Genomic DNA, 10,595 nt, shown 5'->3' with positions numbered 1-10,595 from the left:
AGGAATAAGTCGTCTAGGTGATTTTTGATAAAATTCCCCTGGGTAACAAAAACCCCCAAACACCAACAAAAGTGAACAAGTTGAAGACAAACATGCCAAAGTACCATCATTTCCATTAAGGACAACAACATTTATATCTGTAATTAATATTACCAGGGACTAGAACCTAAAGTAGGATGCATAAAGCATTAAGACAGATGACATCTTTACATTGTTTAATCCATAAAAAAACTACTTAAGTATATAGACTCATAAAGTCCAACACTAAAAAATTCTCTGTATAGGAAACTATTTTGTATTTTGTAATGTTAAAAAAAAAATAAGATTATAATTTCTAAAGTGTCCACTAGATGCCTTATGTCCCTTTTAATTAGCTGCATGTCTATTAGCCAAGACTTTCTCTTTTAACCACAGGATTGCATTCTTGCAGTCTTTATAACAACATCTTTCATCAACAGCTTCATGTTGCAAGCTGAACCCTACACTGGCCCCCCAAAGTGAATGACAATCAACATTTCCTTGGTCAAAAGCCCAAAGAATAGGAAGAAACTTGGTTATTTACAGATTTTAAATAGAAAATGTTTACTTCTTCTGTACCATCCATACTTATTCTGGCATTTTGTTGGGTTTTTTTCAAAACCTTTCTGTAAGCAGACTGCACAGATTATAGTAATACATTATAAAATTTTAAATATCAAATAATTATCTTAATACAGAATAATCAATGCTCCTTTACCTGAACACCAGTGAAAGTGAAGGCACTGATTTATTTTCAAAAAAGGAGTGCATTTTTAAGTAGTTAAGAGTATAAACATTTTGTACTCAACATGAGCAACATGTCTGCAAAAATATAGCAAGTATGCATGAAACTCCCTGAAAGGAAATTACCTGACCTTGTATACAAAAAGGCCAGGTAAACACCCGTTCTAATCTGTTAATTCTAAAATTGTAATGATCAGTTTCCTCTACCAACATTCTAACACTTGGTTGAACCTGGGTATCTTCTGGGGAAAAAAGAAGCCAATCTGCTTTTAAAGATTTAAAATAACAAAATCCACAGTGAATTCTTAGTAATTTTCACTAAAAACCTACACTTCATTTCCTTTCTAAATTCCCCTAATTTCATCCTGTGTTCATTGCATCCTGTCATACCTTTGTATCTGCACTGCAAAGAATCCCCCACTGGCAGAAAACCTTGCATAGAAGCACCAGGCTGGGATTTAAATCACTCACTAATTTCTCCAGGACAGAACAGAGTTTTCTTTACACTCACAGAAGGCAGATTTGCCTGACCATGTATCATTTCTTCTTGTAACTTCACCGTCAACCTTTTCCAATCTAACATGTATTCAGACACAAAGACAACAAAAGTGGACAAAATATTCCAGAAGTGCCTAAAACCAGGCACATATTACATTAATGCTATTTTCTAGAAGTCACAGAACTGCATGGGCTCCTGTCAAGTCAGTTATCTATCACAATCTCACATTTCTCTCTGCACTTTTCTATTTATTAATCCTGAACACCCACAAAATCTGATCAAACAATCACAGAAGTACAAATTCACACTGAAGAGCATTGAAGAGATTATTCTAAATGAACTCTGGTTACTACACACTCCTGAGTGCCTATTTACCAGTCCAATTTTTGTGTCACCAGCAACCTTAGCTGCAATTTGACATTTTTTTACAGTCTTCTGATATAAAAATTAAACAGAAATGGATAAAGAAAACATTCTGCACTATCCAGCAGTCTTCCTGATATTACCAATTTATCTAGCTAAAGAACTTACAGATATTTTTCTACATTGTGAATTATTTTCATACAAATTAATAACTTCCCCCCCCTTCATTTTAATCTCTTCCCTGCCTTTCTGCTCTCCAGTCTACTACAAAGAGCCATCAAGTTACTTCCTGTGCAAGGGCAAATTTTTTGAGCACCTAAATTAGAATCTGTTAACCACCTCTCCCAACTGCTCTGGCAGCTCACGTGGCTCTGGCAGAGGGGTGGCGGGAAAGGCTCAATGCCGAGATAGAAAAGGAGAAAGAAAACCAAAACCAGCCACACCCCATGCTTGATGGAAAAAAGGAGGTTGATGAATTACTAAGATAAATTACTAAGTGGCACCTCTGGTGTCTAAAAGAGACAATTAACTGTTTCTCTTATGCAGCATCCCTTGCAGGACTGGGCTGAATTGCTTTTTCTGATAAAAGACAGAAGAACAATTTCACAGCTGCCAATCCAGCATCGCAACTGGCTCTGTGCTATGTTTGTTTTGGAAGTTCAACTTGAAACTTTCCATGGTTAAACTCACAGAAATTTCTTTGTAAACCTGAGTTGAACCACTATAAAGTATCTTTCACTAAAAACTCACACTGTAATGATAATTGTGGTAATTACTGTATGAATGCTGCTGACCACAGAACATTATGAAAGTTCTTGGTTTCCATGTGCCAATATCTAAAAGAGGAACTGGTTTGTTTATAATTTATGAAAATTTGTACAAAAAATGTTCATTATTTAATAAACTAATATTCAAAAGTCAAGATTCAGAATTTTACAAACTATTTTAAACAAAGTTGTGGACACAGAATGAAAGTATGTAAAAATAGCATATGGAGTTTACATACTATAAATATACAGTGAAAACATTTAAAAATTTATTTGAAATATCTGAGTTAAATGTTTTCTTCAATAAATGTGTATTTCCTCATTTAACATGTAGGAAATGAGATGATAAAAAAAGACACTGAGAAAGGCAGGGAAACAGGATAGTTATTTTTAGACATCTAAGCCCAGCCTCATCTGCTAGAAATAATGGGATCACTCCAGAACAGGTGAAAGGCAGCAGGGAAGTGACTGAGGACAGGCACGTACTGGGGCTCTGCTTCAGGTGCTGCTGACACAGTGACCCCACGTGCACTCACCAGCAGGGAACAGCAGCAGCCTCTGAAGGACAAGAGGCAGCTGCAGTGCCAGCAGCAGACAGAATTGTAGGAGATGAAACACTGGAAAAAGTGAGAGCATGGCAGGATATTAATAAAATAGGTTTGTTGGTGGGTAGGAATCCTGAGAAGATGACTGCACTAATGGGGTTAAAAAAGCCAAAAGCAAAACCCCAAAAGAAAATCCAGAAGGCTGTATCAGAGTTACACCACTCAGAGAACATGATGATGAACATGTAATTATTCAGAAGCACAAATAATAAGGGAAACATGAATGCTAGAAAGTGAGGCTGAAGTACCGGGATTTGGCTAGCAAATGTTATCCCAAAAAACAAGAAGAAGGAAAAGCCAAAACACAGTACAAACATCATCACTCTGGCTACTCTGAGGAATTCATGTCTGTCTCATCAAGAGGGAAGATGACAGGGACTTGGGAAGAACCTAAGGATGAGGTTCTGCCTGATTTAACAGCTCACTGCTGCCAGAAGAGAAAGGAGCTTTACCCTCTACTGTTTCCAGATACCCTCTTCCACCACCATTCCTTGTTAGCTCTCGACCTCCACTGCCTAATTTAAATCATTAATCTAATTGAGTAAAAAAAGACCAGTGAATCACAAAAAAGCATCACAGGTTTATAAGTGGCAGTCAGCATATGGAAAAATAGAGTGAAGACCAGCTTCCCTCTCATGAGCTCTGACCCACAAAAATCTAACAATCATAAAGTGTAAGAAATTCAGCTGTGGAGGGAAGAACCACAAAGAAAACTGAAAAAGAGAGATACTGGAGAGAACTGGAGAATAGAAAAGTGTGCATCACAACTCTAAGAGTTGTTCCACTGTTCTCTAGCAGAAGTTTCTCGAGGGAGTACACGAAGACTGTCGGGAGTTTTGAGGGAGATGAATTAGGGAACAAGTACATTATACACTTAGTTCTTTTCAGAGATTCCAAGCGCTGGAGAGAACAAATCATTTCATGAAGAAACAGAACACTTCACTTTGGCTCATAAACACCTGTGAACAGCATGTTTCACACTGGCACTGCCAGCACTGAGCACCGCCAAACAACAAACACTGCTGGTTCTGTTTTCCTGTTGCCTTGAACCCCATCAGCAGAAGCATTATCCCAACCTTCTTAACTTGGCTTCTGGAAGTCTCTACTATAATGAATCTTTCCCCTCCCTGACATATTGAAGGTTGAAGTCTGTAGCACTTTTGCAGCTAATTAGTGGGGGCTCCCTTTCCAGGCATGAGAGTAGTGCCAAGAACTCCACAGAAGCAACTCAAGTGCCACATGCTAAACATATTCTGCACCGAATAAACTGCCCAGAACTGATCCACATTTCTATTTGTGAACAAGTAAATAGACACGATTAAAGCTCTACTATAAAACACATTTGTCACACAAGCGTATTTATTACAGGACAACCCGAAAGCAAAATCTTGAGGCAAACAGAAGGGAAAGGTAACTTTTTTATCTTTAGGAACAAAATTGCTGCAACAAACATTTTTTCAATTGGCAAGTCTAACTATTACATTGCCAAATGTTTTTTAAATTAAAATTTTTGTGCCAAAAATAAGGTGTAGATAAGACTAACCCACTGCACAGAAGCTACTTTTAATTTCTTCAACTCAGTAAGCCACTTGCAATGTGGGACTTCTTCACATCAGTTCTAAGCATAAAATGTATTACTACACTACACGTCTGGTAGAAGAAAAACGCTAAACATGTGCAGACACAGAGCACCACCACACACCAAATGAAGTGTCCCACTAAGCTCAGCTTGCCAGACTTTTTGTTAGCCAGCTTGGAAGAAAATGTAGGTTGTCTATGGCGAGAGAATGCTGCTTCAGCAGTTCAGAATGAATTTCAAGCCTGTTCTCTATTTTATCTTTTGTCAGTATAATGTATTCAACGCAATAGAGAGCTGACAATTTAAATAACTACATTTTAAAACAAACGAAGCATTGATGTTAATGTGTGAAAATGGTCCCAACCCCTGGGAGTCCTGGTTCCCACCATTGTTTACTCTGACAACAGGATATAATTGCTTACTTACTTGGCAGCAAACTTTACCATCTGCTTGCTTGCATGCTGTCCCACAGCCACAAGAGCCTGGATATTAAACTGCTGCTGACGCAGGACTAAGAAACACTGCTTCCCTGAATACAAAGAGAAACAACACAGGTGTATTAAGGACAAGTTACTCGAGGTCTTTGTGAATGAGAAAAAACTCTTTACTACTTAAATATAAACCGAGCTTTTAAGACTGTGTGTGTCTCTCTGTCTCATTCATCGCTGCCCCCCCCTCCAAAAAGCTGCTTCAAACTCCTCAGCTGTGCATGTACACACAAACATTGAGATAAATTAAATAATTGTGCCTTACATCTATAAACATTTGAATGGTCATTTTCTAAAAATAACAGTAAGCTTTCCAAGATAAAGAATATTTAGACAAAAGAAAAACAACAAATCATAACTTTTAAAGTAACTTTTCCTTCAACTGCAAGAAATACATCATACTTTTCCTTGTTTCTTTGCTCACAACCACTTCAAGTCTAAACTATTTTTAAAGAGGTTTTCTTTCTCATTTTCTCAAATCAAAGCTGTAGAGTTTACAAAGCTGCTCTGAGAGAAATGGGCTTGATTTTGCACAAGGACTAAACTAACAATGTTCATTCTATAATACACCACGCATTCAGAATGAAGAGGAACAAAAGGAGTATTGATTCTAGTGAATGACAAGAACTTAAAAGACCCAATTAAAAATTCCTGTAAGAGCAATTTATTCATGAACAACTTAGGGAAAAAGAAGTTAATAGGAATTAATAATAATGTACACAGAACATAGTGCATTTTGTTGACTTTTAAAACGGGTATTTCCAAGTCAACAAAGATCTTTCTAATCTGTTTAGCTGACAGTTACAATCATTTCATACTTCTTCTCACATCTCTAATAATAATTTATTCCTTAACTTAGTTTTAAGGAAATATCGTGATTTTAATTGCTTCTTCCTAGAGAGAAACTAACAACAAACATTTCACTGGTGTACCAGTATCTGATAAAGGCACTGGTATCAGTATCAGTAATTCAAGAGTATCAGAAAATAAATGCAGAACCCTTGAACACAGTCTCATGGAAATAAAAGCAAACATACAAAACCAGTACAAAATATTATTAAATATTAATTATTTATTGGAAATAACTAATCTTGTCCTACAACAAAAATGCAACAAGATTAATTACATATTTTCAGAAAACAGAGTACAACTATTTCTGTATTCCAGAGGCTGCAATATCCAATATGATACAGATGCACAAATTTCTTGCAGGCAAATATTAAATAACAAATTTAAATTAGAAAAATACAGGCTGTGTTTCAGATCCAGCAAGTCAACAAAGAAAGTACAGCATGATATGCTGAGTTTCTTTAGATAAGGGAGTCATATCTCACATCTTTGACATTTCAGTGTTTCTTACAGTGTGGTTGGATACAGTATTTCCTAGGAGATAGTACTTGTCTCATGATTTTAGTCACAAACAATTTAGCAAAATATGATCAAAGTTTCAGCATTGTTCAAGAAAAAGATGCACAGCTGAAGACAGCTACTATATAACTCAACTATAGGACAGGGAAATAATGAAACGATCTGCTACCACAGAATAGCTGGGGTTGGAAGGGACCTTGAAGGGCCATCCAGTCCAATCCCCTGCAACAAGCAGGGACATCTTCACTAAGACCAGCTTGCTCAGATCCTCATCCAGAAGTCTGGTGGTTGTACTAAATCCCAAACATTGGAAGTCTGATGAATATCTGCATTATAAAAGGACTCAAATGTCTTTGCCATGAGTAACAGGAGCTGTTTCCATGAAGGAAGAGGATGTTTTGCAGAAGGCAACCACTTCTAATCACACAGAAGATAAATGATCAAACGGACCTCACTCACAGGACTGATTAAAATATCCCAGGCACAAAGATTAAAAGAGGGAAGAGAACTTTTCCTGAGAGAGCTGAAGCTATTCAAAATAAAGTATCAAAAAGACCAGCCATAATCAAACCTAGCTCATGCTTAGAAGCCTTTCCAGATCAAGAGATGCAAAAACGAAGCATTTGAGTAAGAAAAAAATTTGGACAATGGGATCTTTTCTATGTGTTTCAAAATACTTATGTGGTGTTTAGGTAAAAAGTATAGCACCAAATTTACTCACTTTCAACAGTAAACTACTCTAAGTTCCTACTATAAAAAATAATACCACGTCTCACAAGAATGCTTAAAAGACAAAAAGTTTTAAAAGAAATTTGGTTAAAAGCATCTGACATGGTAAAATGAATAGAAAGTTCAGTCACTGAACAAATAAGAGAATTCCATCAAAAATAAGCACATCAACCAAGCAGTATCCACCATCTGTGTTGGATGAAAGTACCAAATCACACAAGACTTTCGAAAGAAAAGGATACAAGGAAGTAACATGTACAAAGAGTAAAAAAACATTGGTTATATAAATTAAATGATGGTTACATACATTTGCCAGCAAAGACAAGACTTTACATGGTTTATTATAAAATTTGGCCCAATATTTAAATTGCTCTTGGTGGAATTCTTATTTTCAGATGTTTCATGGACCTTTGGATTAATAACCCAAAATCTATTTTCAGGTCTAACATGCTGCACAAGCCCCAGCTGCCTGGCCAAACCCAGACCAAATTCCCTAGGGCTTTTCAATGATAAATGTGATCAGTAGATTAGGCTGGCTTTAAAATAAGGCCAGAAATAACATTTATTCAATCTATGATACAAACCACAGGGCCCTGTGCACTTCAATTTTAGTACAACCCACAGAAATTCCCAGTACCCCATTCTTTACACATCCTTCAGTTAATTTCCATCAGACTCTATGAGTGACTTGCTATAGGAGACAGCTGGAATGTGCAGTTGTTCCCATTAATTTTTTTTGGTTTACTGGTCAGAACCAGACAGGGTTAAATAAAGGCTACACTGGTTATTTAGGAGTCAAATTCAAGTTTCTGAGAAAAACTAAAGCTTGTTTTGGTGAAAGATTTTCCTGTTTCCTGCAAGGCTTTCCTTTCCACAGTGGTAGGAATAGTGCCATGTTGTGTGTGGGAAAGGCTAATATTACTTTTTACTCTTAAACATTTGCTTTTCTTGTAAGATTCTTTCCCCAAAGCTTAAGTAAACAAGCATATGGCATTCCCTAGCAGCACTCCCTGAACGTCAGAATTGTTCTGTGTTGTCAGACCAAGTGGAAACAAGAGACACTATCAATAAATTCAGATCATTCATGCTCATGATCAATTCCTTTTGCTTTCATTCTTCAGGTTGTGTTAAAGAGTTTTGAAAATAAGAACTGTTGTTTCATCAAAAACAACAGTGAAGGATTACAACAGCTTCTTTCAAGTTCATATTGCCCTGTTACAGAGATATTACTGTGTTTGATGTAATATATCCATCATACAAGATCCCACATATCAATGTATTACGAGAGCAATCAACAACCACAGAATTTACATTGCTTTCAAGGTCTGCGCAGATACCTGCTTCTAATATCCTGAATTCTGTTAACAGCCTGAACTCTTCCTACAATTGAAAAAAAAAAAAGCCATAAGGATACTCTAATTTCTATACTGATAGTAACAACAGCAACATTTAAATCAGATGGAGTGCCTTCTGTCTGAACAACTTCATGATGTAATGACCAAGGCTTTCACAGCTTTTGGAGCTGACAATTTCTTTAATTAACTGAGAGATTTCCATTACAAAATTACTGAGGAAATCACAGAGGACTCCTTAAGTTTGAAGATTCTAATACAAATTAAAATGTGCACCATGTGTATGTATTTTAATGCAGTTCCTTATTTTAACTGACTGCAGCATAGACACTCATTAAGAGGAACATGTTTTAAGAAAATGAATTCTCAAAAAGAGAAATTAATCTGGTATCTCTGATGATATTCTGTACTGGATTCTTGCCCCTAATTTGCATCATTCCCAATTTTAAGACTACTGTTAAGTTTCATTTGTGAAGATAATTTCTTCTTGTTTTTTTTTTTTCAATTCTTGGAAAGACAAGTTATTTATATCTACAGAGCTGCCAAACATAACTGAAACCAGCACAACAGTTGTCAGCATCTGATGTCAACAGCAAAGGCCAAGGCCTATTGAAGTTTGCATACGGCAACCTGGTCTCCAGAGGGAACTTCGGATTCCAGGGAAGAAATATGGCTGTCAGATAGCCAAGGGTGACAGCCCACAGAGCTGAGAATCCACAAAAGGGTTTCCCCTTTGTCTTGCTAAAGAAAGATGATGCTTCTCATTTGAAGACCAAATTGATATAATTAGATACAGGTAATCGAAAGTAAGAGCTCTGAAATTTTAACAGATTTTTGTTTCCTGTCAAAGAAAAGGTGTGGTGAAAATACACACGTGCAGCAAAAGATATATGACCTGTCTAACAACAGATACATTTACAATACAAGTATGTTTTACTGTAGAAGCTTAAGAGTGTTTTATCTCACAATAATTAACACCTTAAAGAGATTGATGACATTTTAAAATTACTATTATTTACAATTGTCCATAGATTATTTAGCAATACAGTAAAAAAAAAATCACTTTAACTACAATAATTGATTTCTACACAGCTAAAACCAAAATCTTCTCTTCCCTCTTGGGAAAAAAGAGGTGCAAAAAGAGAAAATAATCAGTCAAAGTAACACTGAAGCAACCCTGAGTAACCAGGTGGCAAAGTTTTCTTGAATGTAAGACATAAGCAACAGGTCATGAAACCAAAATAAACATTAAGATTGTACTAATGAAATGAGGAAATAAAACCAAAAACCCTGGAGGCCTCTCACCTTTAGCTCTGCTGGTGTGAATTCTGCCACGAACCCAAACCTCTTTATCAGCCTTCTCCACCGTCAAGTCTTTGATGCGAACCAAAACTCGATCTGAATTACAGAAAACAACACACATCTTAAAACAGTTCTTCACTTCAAACTCCAAATGCACTTTCTATCATTGCTATTGATAAAATTGATAATAAATCCAAAACACTGGTTTTTGTATCAACAGCATAACTGACTTATTGAAAACACACAAAATCCCATTTCCTTTCTTAGTGACTTGTTCTTGATGCAGTAGCTTTAAATTGTTCATTTTTGACTTACACAGCAGGGTCAAACTGCACTTTACCAACAGCACGACTCACTGTAGTTCACGGATGGCAGAACCCAGCATGACTAAACTGGTTTTGATAGGACTTCACTGTACTACCTGCACTTATTAGTGTGAACTTCTGCTGCCTAAGGGACGCGTGCCCTGCTGCACGGGGCAGGGTCAAAGCTGCCGTGTTGAACCCAGCAAAACAAAGGCTCAGAGGGGACATGACTACTCTCTGCATCTATCTTACATAAGTAGGATGAATACAACTGTAAAATAACTATTATTTAAAATAAAGAACAGAAAGAAACCACAAATAAATGTACACTATAAATTAAAAAATACTTATTTCGATTAAAACAACAGCATTTTGGAGCAACAAGGGTATTACTGTATAAAATGGGTAACATCCATTTTAAGAAAATCTCTTTAACAACCTGATCAAGCACTACCATCACTGTCCAAGCCACGACT

At 36.5% G+C, this 10,595-nt stretch overlaps 1 protein-coding gene across 1 annotated transcript in view; it reads right to left on the bottom strand.

Moving 5' to 3' along the window:
- DARS1 (aspartyl-tRNA synthetase 1) overlaps nucleotides 1-10,595 on the bottom strand; it is a 35,584-nt gene that overhangs the window by 20,759 nt on the left and 4,230 nt on the right. Inside the window, exons 2-3 of the mRNA XM_014306948.2 lie at nucleotides 9,818-9,910; nucleotides 5,002-5,104 (exon numbers count right to left, since the gene is read on the bottom strand). Of these exons, the coding sequence (XP_014162423.1) occupies nucleotides 5,002-5,104; nucleotides 9,818-9,910 (196 nt within the window). The remainder of the gene's footprint in view (nucleotides 1-5,001; nucleotides 5,105-9,817; nucleotides 9,911-10,595) is intronic.

This window comes from Geospiza fortis, unplaced genomic scaffold, assembly GCF_000277835.1.
Source record: "Geospiza fortis unplaced genomic scaffold, GeoFor_1.0 scaffold112, whole genome shotgun sequence".
Classification (NCBI taxonomy): Eukaryota; Metazoa; Chordata; class Aves; order Passeriformes; family Thraupidae; genus Geospiza; species Geospiza fortis.
Note: the sequence above shows the minus strand (reverse complement) of the source record. Positions and strands in the feature narration are given on the sequence as shown.